The sequence below is a fragment of the Taudactylus pleione genome, unplaced genomic scaffold, assembly GCF_031769625.1.
Source record: "Taudactylus pleione unplaced genomic scaffold, aTauple2 ptg000086l, whole genome shotgun sequence".
NCBI classification, from domain to species: domain Eukaryota; kingdom Metazoa; phylum Chordata; class Amphibia; order Anura; family Myobatrachidae; genus Taudactylus; species Taudactylus pleione.
Genome location: NW_028284488.1, coordinates 28,731,767 through 28,752,843, shown reverse-complemented (window position 1 = coordinate 28,752,843; position 21,077 = coordinate 28,731,767). Strand labels below are relative to the sequence as shown.

At 37.4% G+C, this 21,077-nt stretch overlaps 1 protein-coding gene across 1 annotated transcript in view; it reads right to left on the bottom strand.

Moving 5' to 3' along the window:
- Nucleotides 1-21,077, bottom strand: part of HGF (hepatocyte growth factor) — a 147,877-nt gene that overhangs the window by 88,258 nt on the left and 38,542 nt on the right. Inside the window, exons 2-6 of the mRNA XM_088468648.1 lie at nt 16,259-16,424; nt 15,086-15,198; nt 13,122-13,236; nt 9,171-9,298; nt 1,262-1,382 (exon numbers count right to left, since the gene is read on the bottom strand). Coding sequence (XP_088324774.1) covers nt 1,262-1,382; nt 9,171-9,298; nt 13,122-13,236; nt 15,086-15,198; nt 16,259-16,424 — 643 coding nt within the window. The remainder of the gene's footprint in view (nt 1-1,261; nt 1,383-9,170; nt 9,299-13,121; nt 13,237-15,085; nt 15,199-16,258; nt 16,425-21,077) is intronic.

Genomic DNA, 21,077 nt, shown 5'->3' with positions numbered 1-21,077 from the left:
ATGTAGAAAGACAGATAAATATTGGGGGAGATGTATCAAGGAGTGAAAAGTCGAGAAGTTACCCATAGCAACCAACAAACTTTGAGGTATCATTTAATAAATGATACTTCAAAGTTTGTTGGTTGTTACGGGTGACATTTATCAAGTACAGTATATTCTATAAATGATAGGCAGAAGCTGATTGTTTGCTTTTGACTTTTTCTCCACTAGTCCATTTCTCCACTCTTTTCCTTGCTGGATACATCTCCCCAAAGGTGGCATTGTTTTGGAATCAAAAGATCTCTCTTTAAAATACTTTAAATTAAAGACTGTGAGCCTGATAGCAACTGCGACTGCAATAGCAATTATGCATGCAGTTCCACTGCGAAAGTATGCTAATCCATTGCGAGCTATGCCGCCGCAGCATAAGATAAGGATGTCCACTTTACCTTACACACATCCGTAATGTTTAGGAAGACTGCAAAACCATCGGTACAATCGAGCACCATCGCAGCCTCACGCTCACTTGCACAAGGTCTGACCTTACTCAGAAATTGCTAACTTCATCGCACGCTATGAGTCCTCAGGCTGCGTAAGGCATCGCAGTGGCTAATTTATGCACGGCCCTGCAATGGCTTTCAAACGCACTGGCTCGCCTGCGTTTCAAACCCCTCCGTCACCACCCACAAACAGTACTTCCAGTCAATTACTCTGTGATGGGTCTGCATAGTCACTGCAATCGCAGTCCCAATAGCAGTGGCCGGCTCGCACACTGCGATGCATACGCATGCGCAGAACGCAACAATCGGGCGATCAGTAGTGAATCAGGCCCTGTATTCATAGTTTTCCTAAAACGCTCTGTTATGTTGTTATTGCTTAGGGGATTGACATCCCTCACAGGGGTGGATCGTGAGGCAAGATGCATACACAGTCTGTGGCCATGCAGAAATAAAGACACATGTTGACATTACATTGGATTTTTCAAGATTATTCCCTTTGCAGAGTAATCAGCTGTAAACATTTAACTTCAAGATACTTGTCTACTCTTTAGCTTTGACTTGTCAGTCAGAAAGCCAGATGCCAAATGCATGTTGTCCATTGGCACTTGCTTCACCTTTTTTATACTATTTACAAGGTGGATTTAGATGACCAAGGGCCATAAATACTAGAGGAACTCCTGAGCGGGTTATTCAGCATATAGGATTTTAACTCCTTAACTTTCAGTTCTCCCACATTCGACACAATATTGTTGACAGCCCTAGAAGCTGTATGCAATCCTTACCGCTCTGGACGAAACTTGTGTTTATTTGGTTTTTGTAAATCCCAGCGCTGACATTGCTTTCCTGTCTCTGTGTAATCCATTGGTCCTCTGTAGTGTTCACCATTGCAGGTCACACATTCCACTAAAAGTTAACATATTGTACATGTGTTAGTAAGGAAAACAAATGAAGTATTTAAGTAGGTAAAAGTGAATAGTGAATTCCATACATTCTCCAGCAGAACAGATTTTTGTTACATAGCTGGAGTGATATTACACATGTTCCTTAGGGAACTGGCCTTGCATCATAGCTTATAGGTTTGTGTTTGGGATGCCAAATTAGGTTATTTCATTTTCACAGATTATGTTATTAAAAGAAATGTACCATACAAGCAGGTTAAATTGAAAGAACTTAAGGTTCTATAATGAAATTTTCTGCTTGATGTATGAGTCGGACGCATTATGGATGACACTTATGCCAACAAAAAAACCTAGTGCCAAGTCACACGCATTGCTAGATGCATCCACTTCTTCATCTCTAGCATAAATCATTTAAAATATAAAAACAGAATGTTGTTGTACTCCATGCACAATCAAGGCAGAAAGCACCAGATTTTAGTTTGTAATGATTAACCAGAACAGGCACCTGCAATAGATACTGTAATTGACAGATGCGTTTTCCCTGTAATGGTCTGCACACCCATACTGTACTTAGCCTACCCTAGACCAACTGTACCAGCCCTAGTCCCAGCTCTCCAGTCACTAGCAGAAGCAAATGTTAATGAGGTCAGTTTAATTAGCTGCAATGTGCTGTACAACATGTTCTGGAATGGCACATTACAGTACCTCTACTTTACATCACTGATTGATGATGTAGAGGCTACTGTCACTAGCAAATATATGTGCAGCCGAGCATCACAACAATGTTTGGCAGCTCACTGAGCCTAATTGAATTGAACCCAATTTGTACAATTCTGTATATGTGTGCTTAGAAAAGTATGTCAAATGTTAACTTTAAAAGACCTTCTATCTAAAGACCATAAAAAAAAAGAAAACATTAAAAATTTAAACTGCAGTTCAAACTTCTCCAGTGACAACATTTTGTGACTGTTTAGGGCAGAATAGTAAATTAGGGTTCATATAGTGAATTTCATACATCCTCCAGCAGAACAGTTTTTTGTGTTTAATAACTGGAGTGATATTACACATGCTCCTTAGGGAACTGGTCTTGCATCATACCTTATTATGGTTTGTATTTTGAATGCCAAATTAGGTTATTTCATTTCCACAGATTAAATTATATAGAGAAAGCGGAACAAGTTGTAATGGAACAAGTTGTAATGGCTTTCTGTAGAATCCTTCTCTACTTGATTAGTATTGGTCCCACTTTAAGCATTGTGTTTTCTTCCTTTTAGTATACAGTAATTGTCAGCACATGATAACACATACAGTGTGTGTTTTTCAGCTATTTTTACAAATCTTTTCATACTATTTTAGAGTTACAAGCTCATAGGTACAACATGATCACTTACCACTGAATGGGAAACACAGTTTTCCTGTCACTCAGGAAAGCTCCTTGCTAATACTTTAAGCACTGAAGTGATCCTGTGTGACAGGAAAAACAGAAAATTAATATCATGCTTATGGAAATTTTATTTTCCTGTTCCGAAGCATGGCACTGATCATCAATGACCGGCCATATGTGTGAGCAACTAACTACCTGGCAGCTACCTCCCAACCACATTTTACTTTGATCCTATCAAACTGGCCTGGGCCAGGCAGAAGAAGAGGTGGGATCTTGTGACCACTGCCAGGTGGTACCGGAACAGGTAAAGAAAATTTCTGTAAGTATAATATTTATTGTAGACTTGTATAGGGGCAAGTACACTTGGCATAATGGCACAAATTTGTGTCATCGCTCAGGAGGGTATGATGCAATTTGCATTATTATAAATTATAATATTGTGCTACAACACGAATCATGGCCATATGCAGCATTGGTGTGGCTTGATGACATTAATTGAATCACTAAGGCCTCGTCCCACCCACTTAATAAGAGAAATGCAATCTGGGAAAATGGCCTGATTTGAAAATATCACAGACATTCCAGAATAGTAGGCAAGTATGAATTATTGCTATTTCCTCTCTGTACACAGTGATCACCAAATTAAATTACTTAGTAAAAGAAGACAGGAGACAAAAATATGCAAACAATTCTAATTGTCCTACTGCCTGCCAAATGTTATGGGAAAATGAGTTTGAGCTGAAGAAACATCATCAAATTTGTAAAGGTTAATACACTTCGACAACGTGCAGAAGTTACTCATAGCAATCAATCAGCTTCTAGCTATCATTTATATAGCACAGTCTATACAATTACAGAAACTGATTGGTTGCTATGTGTAATTTCTCCACTTTATCTTTCTACAGTATAAGGTTTCATACACCTCCCCTTTTATGAGAATGATACTGCTGTACTGCAAAGTTACTCTGGTGGGGCAGGGGTATACATTGACCAAGATATATACTGTATAAGGAATTTCAATGTTCCTGCCCTGCTTGGCAGAACAGGCTTTTTTATGCACTTTTTGATAGTTGTAGACTTTACATTGATCACAATTAGGTGTCAGATTTTCTGAGGACCCGTGTTTTTTCCAGAGAACACCATAAGCCTCTCTCCATGTCAGTATTATGTCAAATTCTCTCTTCCTTGCTTTGAGAATTAGGATAAAATGTACTCCCCAAGTCTTAGGAGGATAGCACTATTTGGGGAAAAACACACCTAAGAATTACTGATTTGAAGGGCTTGGACCTTAGAGATTATTCAGACAGATGTTTTGACCAGCAGGAATGCCATCTTTCAAGACAATAGGATATATTTTATAAATGGCAGCTTTTCAGTTCCGCCATTTTTCAGCAGTTCTGTTTACAGGATTTAAAAGGGCAATAATATCAATTCAAAACTAGGAATGTTTTGCATCACAAGCCAGAGCTTGTGATATTTGAATAATGGAAGTATCTATTAATCTTAATTCCTTTAATCCTAGATCTTTTAAAGTATCACAGCCATTTGGAAGAGATTTAGGGCTCTATTTATTAACATTATTTTGACTAAAATAAAGTGAAAAGGGTGTTTTCACACGCTTTTCACATTATTTTAGTATCACCTATAGTTATTACAGGGCAATTGGAGTAGAATTCGTAAAATTCTACTCCAACCCCTAAGTATCACTTATTTTTAGTAAGCAGATCGCATTTCCCATAACTGTAATGGGGAATGTGATCCAACCATAGTTACTAAAAATAAAATGTGAAAAAATATCGGAGAAAGTCCTGTGATAATAACGCCACCTGGAGGTGGCATTATCCAGGGTGTCCCCTGGTTACCGGACTCCTGCCCTGCTCTAATAGGCAGAGCAGAGCCGGGAGTCAGTCCCTGTAATCAGCTGTGTGGTCTAAACAGACCGCAAGATGATTACTGTAAAAAAAGAAAATAGTAAAAAAAAAAATGTACTTACCTAACTCCACGGACCGGTGATCGGGCCTCCGGTGATGACTCCCCTCCGGTCAGCTGGTCTCCCATAGCGCACTGCTGCCCGGTCATCAGGTGATCGGGCCCCAGTGCAGTATGGGAGAACACCGAAGTCCCGGAGCATGCAGGTAAGTGTAATTAAGGGAGAGGGGGGTCGTGGGGGGTCCGCGATTGCGGGGGCAGGGCTTAGCACTGGGGCGGGGCTTAGTGCCGGGGGGGTAGCAGCAGCGACCGGTCGGCGCATGCGCAGGCACTTAATCACAGTATTTTTTGCGAAAATACCGTGATAAGGCTCCGAAGAGGATTTGCAGGGACAGAGCTTTATCGCAAGCTCTGTCCCTGCAAGGGATCTGTAGTAAATCACTGTGATATTGCCTGCAAATTCAGTCGTTAATGTCACACTACAATCTGCATTCAATATGCGGATTGTAGTAAATAGAGCCCTATGGCTCTGCAATTTTTTCCTCTCAATATCCACACCGTGAGTGCCATATCGATATCCTGACACAGTATTGGCATTTGGCACACTTCCTCACAGTAACTAGTAATGAGGATGGACCACAACAGCTTTGCCCTGGATCTTTGAAGTTATATGAAGAAATGCTAATTTGACTGCTTCTGATAACTTCCTATTGAAGGACCAATCTGCATATAAAGAGGACACAAAGCCTTACCAACACCAATACTGCCAAATTTCAGAATATGTAAATACATTGTTCGTAAGTATAATGTTTTTTGTTTTTTTTCCTCTACCTATGTATAGAGATCATCATTTCCCTTTAGGCAAGCTCCAGCTTGCAATGCATCTGTGGAAATTCCACTCTACTGAGGTGATTTCATAGATTGGTCTCTTGCTGAAACCAATAAAATTTTCTGGAATAACAGAATTTGCAATACTTTAATAATTATTGACCAATAAAGTACTCCATAGGAATAAATACAGTGAAGTGCAAGTTTTAATCAGGTGAGTGGCAGAGTGGCAGTATACTAGCTTTACATTTTATATTAATTAATATGTGAGTTACTGTCCAGGTGATATTGTTAACAGACTGGGACTTTGGTAAAAGCACTGTCCTATGCCCCATCACCAAGGGGCACCCAGCCAGGGGATGGTGTTAGTCAGCACCACGCTTGGGTCATCAATCAGAGATTGAGTGCTGAGATAGAAGGTTGGGGGGAGACCTGGATCCACTTTCCTGGCTAGAGATAGAAGGACTGTGGAAGGCTGGAGAGAGAAGGTAATAATTGTTGTATCATACACATGACAATTCAGGATTAACATGTTGGTGGAAGTGGTACAGTATGTACTAAGAAAAAGAGGTATACCATTCAATGTAATGACTTACTATGGTATTATTTAATACCTTCAGAACAATGTAAAAAAATATGCCATGCTCTAGAAAACACAGCCTGCAAGGAAGAGTTCTCATTAGATTAAGGCTTTATAGCCACTGGCACTCAAGTTTAATCGCACGTGAAAGTGCAAAAACATTTGATGAGCCTTTGTTAACTAGCAGTTAAGTTTACTGACTCTGTAAAAGCAGAAGAATCATTCAAGGTCTATAATGAAGTAATTATAGATAGAGTTAAAATACCAGTAGACGTTCTAGCATTCTCTCTACCAGTTCTCTGTTATAAAAATAAAATAAGAATAAAAATAAAGTTAGCATACTTCATACTTCAAGCATGACTTGTTCAGAAGATGTTACAATTAAAGGCTATTATAACCATGTATTATCAAGTCTTTGCTTAGATATAGAAAGCAATATATTTCTTCAGTATCATCTGATTTGGATTTAGAAAATAACACAAAAAGAAACTTTAAAAAATCAATTATGCTATGAAATAATAATAATAATAATAATAATAATAATAATAATAATTATTATTATTATTATTATTATTATTATTATTATTATTATTATAATTATTATTACTAAAATGTGGTTTGATTAGTTGTGCTTGTTTATTGCCCATTAATTCTGGTTTTAAATTGTTTTGCTTGCATACCATATAATTCATGGGCAGTTATGTTTATTTGTCTAGTACGCTTAAGAACTTAATTTCCATTCTAAAATCATATCTCAGATTGATTGTCAGATATTGTAATTTATTGTTATTTTTTATCTACACTTATAAAAATAAGGGGAAAGATCAACAGAAGCAAATGAGTCATTAATGGATAAATACAGAACAGAGCAGACAAATTAAATTAGTTCGCTATCGGGAGCACATTTATTTTGTTATTATAATTTTTAGATATGTATGTGTGAATAGTAGTTTTCTATTAAAACAATTTGTATTGCAGACTTCAAGGACTTTTAACTTGTTTCACTAAAATGCATTGTACCTAAACAAAGCTATACTGTGATGCAAACTTGTACGCTATAGGTGAACTTATGCCAAGCATTAAATAAGGCACTTGGGGGGGGGCATGTAATAGCCTCAAATTTTTAAAAACTGGTGAGCTTCTGCTGATTTTAAAGTCACCGTATGTAATAGAATGTGACTATATGCACAGTCGGTAGCTATCCACTAGCATCAATGACAACTGGATGCATGTTTCTATCCCGATTCTTGTAATGTTAAACATACAAATATGTAATAGCCTGAGACTTGCTAACTCATCAAAAATATGTCAGAAAAACTTGCAGAGTAAAAGAGATCCCTGTGGCTTGCGAGATTGCTGGTACTGCATGCATTTTATGCAATCTGTCCAGGCAGAGCATAATAAAGGGCCATATCAAACATATATATTACTTTTTCCCTAATAAATAGTAATTTAAGCACTCCCAAAAATAATAAAAAATATTGGTGAGCCATAATTATTTCAAGATTTTATTATTTGGGGAATAATATTTAAACATAATAACATGTAAAATGATGCAGATAATAGTATATTTCTTTTTTTTGAGGCCATATCAATTGAGTAATGATAGAAGCACATCTATGTTGGTACCTGCTGTACCACGTATGTAATACAGTACTTTTGGTGCTTCTATCTTTAAATAATTAATATGGCTCCAATTATCATGAAAGTATTATTATCCACATCAATTTTAGTCATTTTTAAATATGGTCAGCACAATAATAAATTATTTAATTAATTGTAATTCGTCAATATTTGTAACATTTTGGGGGGCCCTTAATTGAGTACTAATTAGTAACAAAGTAATAAATAAAGTGGCTCTTTATTATGTTCTGGCCTCTCTGAGCAGAGCCATTTTCTGGCGAGTTTTCTGGTGAGGTAGTCTATTCCTAGCTGCCACAAATTGCTGAAACTCGCTATCGATTTTCATGCTACAGTAAGTAGTAGATTTACTAAAGTTTTGAAAACAGACAAGTGGTGTTGTTCATAGCAACCAGACTCTGTCTATTATTTTGTATAATGCAAAAGAGAAATTATAGCTACAATCTGATTGGTTGCTATGGGCAACAGCACCACTTTTCATTTTTAGAAACTTTAGTAAATCTACCCCTAAACCTAAAAATCTCCTTCTATTACATCTGGCCATGTAAAAAAAAATTGCGGGAATCTCACCACGATTGTCTGTGAATTTAAACTCGCTGAAAAGTCATAATCTAATACATTTCCCCTTGGTATTTCTCTGAAATCAGTTAATAAACTTTTAAAGTAACACTATAACCAAAGTTAAGAAAACATGACATTCTAGTGTCTATCTAATGCATTCTATAGCTGCATGACTCTCTATTTATTGATCTATTCATGTGATAGCTGTGTATGGCTGCTTATCTCCCCATTTATATTTGTGTTCTCTAATTCCCTGGAGCAATTTCTCACTCAGGGTTGCTATAAAATAATTAGAATAAGATCCTCCTGTTGTTGTTTGTAAGTCTATAATCTCTGTTCACCCTATATGATGGGACATGAAGTTTCATCTATTAGCTTTCAATGCTCTGCATTGTTGTTGTGATCAGATAAAGAGAGGTGAAGGAAAGTCTAAATAAATATTGTCAGTGTGATCTTTTAAGAACGATGGTACTTTGTGCATAGAAAATATCACCTTTGTGCAGAAATGACTCATTTTTATACAGGGAGTAATTATTGCAAAAATATGTTGCCAGGTCTACTGTACATGAATGTTTATAAAATGTTATGAGCACGTGTTCTAACCATTGCTTACAAAATTGATGTCAAATAGGCAAGATAAGGTCTTTAAAATGTTTTTTTATGTCAGTTTTGTGATCAAGTACAAACTGTAAGCCAATATTTATATGCCCATACCGAAAAAAGATTTAGGACAGCTCTAATTTAATCCATGTGGACTGCATATTTCAGTATTGTGGGAAAGTCTACATTTGAATTAATAATTTATGGCAGAAACATTAATGTACTATTCCTTTCATCTGGAGGTGGTGCTGATACTAAATAGATCTTACCTTCTGAGCATGATGGGATGTTGCACACTTCATGGCGGACTTTTGGATTTTTTGTGAAACACCAGGGTCCTCCTTCTTCTCCTTTGGGATTTCGACAATTGTTCTCCTTGAGGTCTTTACCTCGATAGCTCGAATGCAAAAAGCTAGTTTTAAAATGACATTACAGCAAATGTTGTAGTAAGTGTTACTACCACAGTTATTTTGAAATCTAGAAGTACAATACTACTGTAAATACACTGTAGTATGTACAGGGAATCTCTTCTATTCTATTAATATCATCTATGTGTCAAATATGTCAGAGGTAACTTTAGTCATAGGAGTGCTCCCAAAATTAGCAATATTAAATTAATTAGCAGCTGCCAGGGGAAATACTAATAATTACTTGCCATCTTGTGACAGCTGAAAGCATTTTGTTAGATAAGATGTTTCAAATTATATTTTGCAAAACATACTATAATGACCTACTCAGTAAAGCACTTTCCTGTACTAAGATATTATAGAGTTAGTAAATACACTGCAAACAAACAACACATAGGGTCGTATTCAATTCGGTGCAAAAAGTCAGTTTCTGCGGAAAAGTATCGCCAGTGATGTCATTTCGCCTTGCGAAAAGCTTCCTCCGTATTCAATTCCGAAGACTTTTCGCCGATGCGGAAACTCAATGTAATGGGACTTGCGATAAAGTATCGCCTATTAATAGGTGTTGTAAAAAGTGCAGAATTGGGGATTTGGGGTGCAAACATCGGAAAAAACCCCTGCACCCTTAGGACAGTCCTCCAAAGGAAAACTGAGTCAAAAAAAGTAAAAAAAATCTTTAGATCACCCCAAAAAACTACTTTCATTTTGGGAGCAAAAAAGTCCAAAGGTGGGGAACAAACGTAAAAACTAGCTAAATAAACTCCAGGTGGGTCCCCAAGTATGCCCCATGTGTTTTTAAGTTTGCAGGTGCTTGCGACAGGTGGACTTTTTTTTACGTTTTTTTAAACTTCACTTTTGCAACTTAAAAATATACTAGCAACCCTTTTCAGGTACCCCAAATTTGCTGGGACTACTTATTTTCACCAAAAAAAACCTGCTAAATGCTATTCTTCACCACTTATGCAAAGACGCTAAATAGCAGCTATTGAGAACATTTAAGTACCCCAAATACCTTCAGCAGGGCTATTCAGGGGTAACTAGAGTGATCCCCAATGTCAGTGCATCTTTTGGGGGGTGCCAGGCTGGTTTCCCCAAATCTGACAGTACTTTTCGCATGTTAGAATTCCGCCAGGTCCCGTTTTTGCCGATTTCTAATTGAATACGGGGAAAAGCGGGCACGCGTGCGATACTTTTTCGCTTTAAAAACCAGCGATGTCGGCGAAAAGTCTGGACTTTTCGCCTGGAATTGAATATGTCCCATAATTCTATCTAAACATATAGATGGTAGAAACACATTTCTTAGGTTATTCATTTTCAGGTTATATTATTTGTATGTTAAATTCAGTAGACTTTATACATATTTGTGTGTTCTAATCATACCCTATAACAATTTGACCAACTGGAATGGAATTCAGTTTGTTATTGTATTGTTGGTATTGTAGTAAATCAAGTTAAATAATATGTTGATTTTTTGACCTGGAAGTAGAGGAGTCCATGAGATCTAGCCATGTAACGTGGCAACGGCTGTACTAGCGCAATTTAGTCATATGAGCTATAATCAAATTACCTACTGATCAAATTGGTCAGCAAACATAACAAACAAACAGATCACAAAGTATTACCTCAGGGGAGATGCACTTAGCCTTGGAGAGGAATAAAGTAGAGAGTGATAAAGTACCAACCAATCAGCTCCTAACTGTCAGTTTTTCAAACACAGCCTGTAGACTGACAGTTAGTAGCTGATTGATTGGTACTTTATCTTTCTCCACTTTATCACTCTCCAAGGTTTAGTGCAGTAAAATATAATTATAATAAGTGCAAAGCATACAGAAATGTAATTGGATGTCACTGTGATACATACTATTACCAGAATAATAAAGACGCAAGTCAATAACCAGAAAGGGTTGACTAAATTTCATGTTTCTGTTTTTGCAAAGGTCGGAAATGACATAAAACAGAACATTTCTACAAACCAGCCTTGTAAAAGAATCTGCAGAAATTAGCCCCAAATTACAGTTTATGAAGAAGAGATTCCTTTACATAAACATGGAAACTACCTTCATAAAAACAGATGTTGTTCTGTGAATTTCAGCCCACACATTAACAAGCAGCAAATGTTTGGGTGTTTAATTCTTTCCCATAATTGCTTTGCACATCAGTCTGTACTCATTACATCACTATTTTCTTTTCAGGGTTAACAAACAAAATTGCGTGCAGCTACTTCATTTGTCAGATGACCTTTGTAAATTCTGACTGTACAGCCTGATGTGAAAGCAATAATAATAAATGGATGCCTCATGCATTAGTTCTAGTCAATGTATTGTTAGTCCACCTTCCTTCTGCATTTGCTAACAGAATTTGAGAATAAAGTTTAAGATTCTATGCTAGAACATGTTAGACCTTTATTAGTAATGTCTATGGTCATCAGTAATTCAGTTGTGAAACAAAGTCTATCGTCAGTAGTAATCTCAAACCCAGCATGTTCCTACAGTATAAAAAAACACACTTTTGGACAGGAAGCAGGTAGTTACAGTAGGTATGTACAATAGCAATGTTTTTTAAGGAATGGGGCTTATAACTGTAAATCCAACTATAATTCTGGATAATTCTGTATTATTATTTTTTCTTCCTCTAATACACAATACCTATTGAACAGAGAAGAGTAAAGTTGTGAAAAACTTTAATTGGAACCACATTTTGTACTCTGTTTCACTGAAGTGTGAATCTCCTTTAAGATCTGCTTTTGCTTATCCTATGGCATTCCATTCCACATTCAAAATGACAATCAATGCATTCTCCTGTGTTGTGTGATTGGACTGAGAACACTTAAGGCCAAATCACGCGCAGCCAAATCACGCGCAGCCAAATCACGCACAGCCAAATCACGCACAGCCAAATCACGCGCAGCCAAATCACGCGCAGACTAATGCAGAGGAAGACAAATATTTTGCACAACAATTTTGGAAATTTTGCTCATCTCTACCCGTTACATTGCATAAGAGGAGAAAACATCTGCCTAAAAGCTCCTGTAACTGAATGCATTAATATCCCTGCTCTGCACAGGCTGGTCAGTCTTATATTTTACTTCTAGCAGGTGATTACCGGAGGGTAGAGGCTGGGCAATTATTTAAAAAAATGGTATCCTTAGGCCATCTCTCACACAGGACTAATGGGATCTTTGCACTTTGTAATCTACTGATCATAATTTGTTAGCCCCAAGCAACTACTATTTAGTTTACTTACTTGCAGGATTTCTCACTATCTATGTAAGCAGTAAAACAGAAACACATGAGGCTTTTCTCTAGATTTCCCAACTAGAACTATTTTTAAGCCTGGGGAAAATCCAAGTTTTAGATCTGGAGAACTGGGTGGTGTGAGAGAATCAAATCTACAGTTTATGGGAATGTAGAACTAGAAACCAATGATGCTCCATGATATCAGGAGGTGAGAGTCCCAATGGAGGGGTAGGTATATGAACACGGTGGTTTAGACTAAGCTGGACAAACCTTTTAAGTAATATAAATTGTAAACTGCGCAGATATATTAAACTATCCATTAGTAAATGTGAATACACCTAGACAGGGGCATATTTATAATGGGTACAGGGTGTGCGGTGCACAAGGGCTCCAGGGGGGCCACACTGCACACCCCTGAACATAGAAATACATATATAGAATCAATTTCAGTTCATGTGTGTGCATGCCTGCATGTGTGTCAGTCATTTTTAGGTGTCATCACTATTACCTCTCTGCATTTGCAAATACACATACACAGCCTGCTAAAACGTTGTTCTTGTTTCTATTTCATTCTTACCTATGTTCATGTGGGATCATTGAATTCCATGACTGGCAGGGTAGGCCACTCTTTGTTATATTTCTTGTTCCCTTGTAATTACTGCCTTTTCCGTGAATACATTCAATTACATAATCTGGTTTTCAGAAAAATAATAGACAGTTAATTGTGTTCCAATTTTTCTGGCTGCTGTCCCTATTGCTGGCCACACTGCTATATCAGAAAACTGACCCTATATTGGCTAGCATGGTTACAAAACAAGCATGCCCAAGAGTGTGATCAAAATAAAAGGAAATGCTGTCAGTGCATGTTTTCTAGGCCTCCTCACAGAATCACCCGGGAAATAATTAGTATCAGCTGTGGAAATTAAAATGAGTTATTCAGTAATTAATGCATCTATGTTACAAGGTCTGGAAAACATGTATTGTTAGTGGTCCCTGAGGATCAGCATTGAGAAACATTATACCTGTACTAGTATGTTATCTGTTGATCCCACATATAGGAAGTTGGAACCATGTGTTGCATGCATGAGGTACATAAATCCTTAGGGGGGGGGGGAATATACATTAAAGTGCTAGGCATTTCCATGTATATCAATCATATATAATTACTTTATGTCTAATTTGTATATAATATAAACTTCTGTAGAAAACACAGCTTAATTAATTTGAGAATTCTAGTTATCTTCTTGAAAGCAGAATGCCTATAAGATTAGGAGCAGAGCATGTAGTAACAGGCACTAATTCATAAAATCTGAGTTAACTTTAATCTTTGCATGGAGCACATCAAGATCTGTCAAGCATAAGAGACTGATTTTACAGTATATGCAAAAGAATATTACATTTTCTCTATCTGCTGGGATCACCCAGGTTCTCTTATCTGCCAGGCTAAGGTATAAAAGGACAGGAATAGTTAAAAGCAAAGAAAAAGAAATGCGTGAGATCCCGCCTAAAATCATAACCAGCCGGGCCTCTCAGCCTGGTCTGGTACTGCAGAAAATTTCTAGTGGTGTCACAATACAAATAAACTATATGAACTCTGGGCCTGATTCAGAGGTGGACGCTAATACCGTTGTGACTGCTTCTTTGAATGCAGCTGTAGTGAGAAGTTATGCTAATGCCGCAGCCAATGTAGTTTGTACAGAGACGCCCATCAGCTGCATCTCTAATCCACCGTTTGCATACAAAGATGCACCATTGGTCGCATATTGATCGCACCATCGAACTTCTGAGCAATGCTATGGCTTCTCAGAATGTCCATCAGAACTAAGACGCCAAGGCCGGTGAAACTGCTTACAAAGCCGCAGCCGCAACTCGCCCACAAACCACCCGTGTTTGATAATCTACCCCCCCCCTTGCTCAGTTACCTCTCATAAATGCACACTGACTGTCAATCACTCTGTGTCCAAATACTCAATACAGCTGTCGACGGTAAACCATCGTGACACATGCACAATGCAACTTATATGGATATGTAGTACAAAAAACATGGACCAACTACGCAACCATCGGCACAGCATTCTCCTCTGAAGCAGACCCAGTGTTTATACTCCTCCACAGGGACCGATAATCGGTATTCCATATGGTTTTTATGCTATGTTCGTGAATTGGCTCAAGTTCATTTACCAAAGACCCATACATAGGTGTACATAACCCAATTAAACAATTAAAATGTTAATAATTTGCAAATACACATATTATAATGTTTTACAACATGAATATTAATACTGGTATTGAGCAACAGCATTACTATTTTATTGTCATTTTATATGTAAACAACATATGGTATTTATTAGTATCATTTTGTTATACTACAATGAATACTGCACATTGGGTTTTGCAAAAATACTTACAAATTTAAATTAGCCAAAGGGCACTGTAACTATAACTACATAAGTAGATAAACACTGCACATGCAGCCACATTAACACACCATTTACTGAAGAACGGCTTTTGTTTAAAGCATTTTATAAAAATGAATGTTACCTTTCTTTTCAAAAAGATCAAATGCATGATTAAATTTCTTCTTTACTCCTGTTGACAAGCTTGTGAAAGAGAACCAGTGGCATCTCTTTGTGATTTTATCAAAAGTAAACGCCCTGGAGAGAATAATGCATTTATTAACATTAAACATGGATTTCTATTTAATACTACATTCAAACCACAATCTTTTGTGCTCCAATTAAATAGGTCGCCAGCGGTAAAAGAATGTGAACTAACTCATTACATAGTTAACTGCATAAGGGTACATTTATTTTATCAAAGGCTGCAGACATGTTTTATGCACCAGCATTAATCATAATTTAGTAACAAAATATATTTATCATTTTACAACCTATTGAACTGGTTAAATGTCTACAAAATACCTACAAATGGTAAAAAGTTAAATGTAAAAGTTGTCACATACATTTTAAAAAAGGTTATGTGAATTCCTATTTAAGGAGCATGTAACGGACAAGTACTGTAATTATATTGTTTCTGCCCAAATTCTAGCACACATTAGTGTCAAGTCAACCTAGGCATAGGCAACTTCATGTTCAAAGGCAAACAGCACTCTTTTCAATGAGTACAAACTATGCACAAATAGAACACTGGTTAGAGATTCTCATGAAAAGTACATTAAATCAATATGTTATCTTTTAGTGCATTATCATGTTGGAACGGTATTATATGATAATATACAAAAACAACATTTTATAACAACCTGTACAAAACCATGATACAATATACTAGACTTTTCTCTAGGTACTTAAAATAGCATAACTAAAAACATGTGGGAGATATGAAGTTTCATATAAGTATTAGAGAAGTTTTCTTTAAAAAAAAAAGTTTCCTCTATAAATACTACTTTTTAGTGATACTGTATGAATTAATGATAAGTCATTGCTGAAAATAAAATGTAACAATTACCAGAAACTATGTAATGAAATTGATGAAAGTCTTTCTGTATAAAATTTGAAGCCAACTCTACATATGTTTACCACATGAACTTGAGAAAACCAAAATTTAGTGCCAAATTTGTATCTCCTATATAAAATCTCCAGACAGACATAGCAATGTCAATGTGTCTTTTCCACACACCACATACTGTACAGCCGAGTGAATTAGTCTACATTGTCAAGTAATAGCTTTCATGTTGCAGACATGCAGTTTACTTACTTGCAAGTAAAGGACAGTCCTTTGTTACGACTACATCTTTTAGCACAGTTCTCAGTGGTGTTTAAAAGTTTAGTTTTCACCTCCAGTGCCTTGTTGATTCTAGTTAAAGTGGTTCCTGAAGTCTTTCTATAATCATGGAGGGTGTTGCGTTTCCTCATCTTGCCCTCTGTGGAAATTTAATCACACAATTGGGAATACAGTACAAGAACATTGATCTTTTTAATTGTTTCACATACAAGCAGATTTTAGACCCTAGACCTAAACATTAATTATGTACAGGTTGAGTCTCCCATATCCAAAATGTTCGGGACCAGGAGCATTTCGGATTTTGGATAATTTCGGTTTTCAGAATACCGTGCGGGCTTGGGGAGTCCGGTAGATTTCACAGGAGGCCTGGCGTGTGCAGCGAAGGGGTCCCGCAGGTGTCACAGGAGGCCTGGCGTGTGCTGCGGTGGTGTCAGGTGGGTGTCGCGAGTGATCCGGTGGGTGTCGGGTGGAGTCTGGCAGGTGTCATGTGAGGCCCGGCATGTGAGGCGGGGGTGGGTCTTGCAATAGGGTCCATCAGGTGCTGCGGGAGAGTCCGGCGGGTGTCACATAGTGCCTGGCGTGTGCTGCATATAGACCACGCCCACGCCGCTAGTGATTGGTCGTTGATCTGTGACATGATGACGCCAGGTCATGTCATGACATCACCGCTGCCACAAAATACTTCGGTTTTTGGAATATTTTGGTTAAAAGAATTACGGATATGGGAGACTCAACCTGTATATGAATTGCTATAGACCTCCTAAATTGACAATTCTATGAATTAGCAGCTCCACCATTTTGTGAGTGACAGCAATCTCATTCTGTGAGAGTACTGAATCTGCAGTTAACCACAGGGTGTGATGGCATACCATATCTGTATTGCGCAAGGAACACGTCCATTAAGGTATCAGCCTTAATGATCATAATTTCATTGCTTTTTGAAGTTTGAGTGGCAGAAAATTAAAAGGTTTTGTGAATTTTGAGATCATGTCTTAGCAGCCTTAATGGGACATGTGAAACCGTAAGGTTTTTTGTCTATGGAATTTCATAGCTTTTTTAAAATGTATTAACTATCAGGGTTTGGATGAGCAAACCGGGCCACCTGCAGTTGAGAAGGGCAACAAAATGGGACACTAACGCAGGTGGAAGAGGGGACAGCACACAGGAGGTTGGTTTGGGAGGTGCAGAGTGCGAGACAGCTGTAGGCGTGTGGGGTAGCCTTTCTCACACATGATGTGAAAGCGCTATACATACATATCCCCCATGAGTTGGGGATCAATTCAGTATCTAAATGTCTTTTAGAAGAAGGAACGCTACAGGTTCAACATCAGGATTTTATTCTCTAGGCTATCCATTTTATTTTGACTCACAATTATTTTATTTTTACTGACACATTTTACTTACAGGTTTGGGACGGCCATGGGGACTAGGTTCACCCTGAGTTTTGCTAACCTATACATGGGGGACTTTGAGTCCCGCCATGTGTGGGGGAGCGAATTCGGGGGGAGCCTGCCTTCTATGGCCGTTACATAGATGACCTTTTTATTATTTAGTATGGGGATCTTGTCAATGCACAATCATTTGTGTCTTCACTTAATTCTAATCACTTCAATCTGTCCTCTACCTATACTTATAGTAGGAACCATGTTAATTTCCTAGAAATAATTGATAATAAAATAACCACAGCAAATTATTGTAAGGAAGTAAACTCCGACAATTATTTGCATTTTGAAAGCTGTCATTACCTCCCCTGGAAAACCAATATACCAAAAGGTCAACTATTGCGTATTAGACACAATTGTTCACAACTTGCAGAATTTTCAGAACAGGCACAGAGCCTATACAGGAGTTTTGAAGAGAGGGTATACCCTCCACAACTGCTGGATAAAGTACTTAAGGAGGTAATCAGTATGAATAGGATAGATCTATTACAACCCAAGAAAAGGGAAACCAACATTTTAGATAAGAAAAGGAATTTTACCTTCATTTCCACATATAATGAATTATCAGGGAGAATTAATCAGATCATTAAGAAAAATTACCATTTGTTGAAATATGATCCGGTACTCAAACAAATATTACCTGAAAAACCCACTATTGTACACAGAAAAAATAAATCATTAAATAACATTTTGGCTCCTAGTGTACTAAAGCCTGAGATAAAAAAGCCCTCAGAATCTGGAACGGGCTGGTTACCAATAAAACCAGCGGGTTTCCATAAATGCGGTATGCACAAATGCATCATGTGCCAACATACAAATAGGAAGACCACTAATATCGAAGGGGTAGATAGAAGTTTTACAATCAAACAGTTTATTAACAGTAATACTAAGTACGTGGTGTATCTGCTCTCATGTGGCTGTTAGGATATTAAATATGTGGGTAGAACAATAAGAAGCCTCTGAGAAAGATTCTTAGAACACAGGAGGAATATTCTGAGAAAGAATCTCTTACACAGCGTATCGAGGCATTTTGTAGAAAAACATGGGGGAGATGTCACTTCTTTAAGAGTAACAGGACTTGAAGCAATTCCATCCATGCTAAGAAAGGGGACCAATATAGGGCATTGTGTAAACAAGAGGTTTTCTGGATTTTCAATATGAACAGCTTGTTCCCTGATGGTCTAAACGAACAAATTGAATTAAATACTGTTTTCTGAAGAGTTAAGCTAGTATATGAGCACTCACCTTTTGAGATACTCTATACTGTATCTTTCTGCATGAATTTATCCTTTCTCTTTTCCTTCCCCTTCCCTCTCAGTTTCATTGTTTGATTACATATTCTTCAGCCCTTTGTTCATAAAGGAAGATATGTCACAAAGGGCCTACTCATGTCAATTATATTTGGGCTTATTTTTTTCCTTTTCATTTTTCTACTCTTTATTCCTCCGCTACATATACCTTTTTACTAACATCTGTGATATATGCAGAACATATACAATAAATATTTCCTTTCCCTTTACCCATAATTGTCAAAGTTAGTTCACTGTACACCTGCACTAGCATAGAAGGTGAATGAAATTAATTCCCATTGTGGTAGAAGGTATAGAAATTAAATGTTTATATACAGGTATATTCCCTCTGAATTGGTTTTTGCAATTTAGAATGTGAGCTACACATATATGTATATATACATTTTGTTAATAAGGGATTAAGAATGTTATGCTTGCACACCTAACTAAATCAGTATGGTGGAATCTTGAATTAAGATGCCTATACATTCACGATCTTTTCTGATGGATTTCTCTACATAAAAAGAGAATATTAAATATATGTGTCTATATCCTCCCACAACAAGGGGTTAAATATTAACCTGTGGATATAAAGGTTTTCCTCTAAATATAACAATCAAAATAAATAAAAATTTAAATTAAAACGGTAAGAAGGATGGGTATGCATGCAGTATATGCACATTCATCTTTCTTTCTTTATTTGAATGTGAAAAGTCTGTCTTACAAAATGAAGCAGACTTGGAATCTATAAGATTGTTTTTCTAATATATGCTCACTTATAACAAATTCCTAACGAATATTATACCTAAAAAATGCCATTATGAACTCATGCACTGGAACTTAGCATGCAATTTGAATATTGTTTAGTGTAATCTTTATGAATCAGGTTTATCTCTCAAATTACTACTACAAATGATTGCACCCAAATCAATGGTTTTAATTGAATAACAACTGTTCTTCATGTAGCCAATTAAGAATGTTATTTAATACATGGACATGCTAACCACTCATTCACCTTGAAAAAGATGTCCTTGAGACGTTGAAATGCGTAGGTGTTGTGCATGCATCACTGCATTCCCGTGAACACGGCTCATCCTTGTCAGTTGCCTGCAGTTTCAAGACTCCATGACCGCTTAACGGTCAAACCCGGCTACGAGTGTGACACTGATTCATCGCCTGCTCACAAACCAGAGCTGAGAACTGAGCTATTGTGCAAGCCAAATTCTAGCACTTCCATCACCCATTGCAGAGCGGCACACCAGTACAAGACGGATTTACCGATTGCGCTCCTGAGCATACTTACAAGCAACCTGCTTCCAACAAATTGACAGCTGGAGCTGTAACAGACTCGGAGCAGAGCTCCCACTACCACTGACACATGCGGCTTCAGGAGCATATAAATGCCAGTCACCGGCATAAGATGCTCCCCGCTGGTCGGGTTGAGCGCATCTCCATCTGGGCTAGAAGTTTTACATCATACACCAGCCTCTACTATATGTTCCCTATACACACAGAACAGGAGCCTGCAGGTAATAATTGCTGAAAGGAAAATCTTCACTCATTGTGTGGGTTCACTAACACTTACCCTTTATTAAATAACTCAGTGACTTCGTTAAAAAGACTATTCACACTTTCCTGGAGGATAGGAAGTAATTAACATTGAGCCATATCCAGGGATCATGCAGTGAATGCTACATGTTTAAATTACTAATCAAATCCTTCAAGATTATTATCTACTTTATTTGTGTTTGTTTATTGTCTTTGTGACAATTGTTGATAATCTTTGTCTGATTGTTTTTATTATAAATAAATGTTTTATATATAAGATCTGATACCTTGATCTGAGTGCAATAACTGATATATCCATACTCTGTGACTGCGTTTTCATAAGAGGCATGTGGGGTAGCGGCAGCAGCGGTGGTGCAGAGCAGTGGCAGCAGTGCAGTGCAAAGGGGGCATCAGTGGGCAACAGAGGGCTCATTTGCAGTGCGTATGCACCTGAGAAAATCAAATCAATAAGTCACAGATGCACGAATGCAGCAGTGAGATCCGTCTATGCAC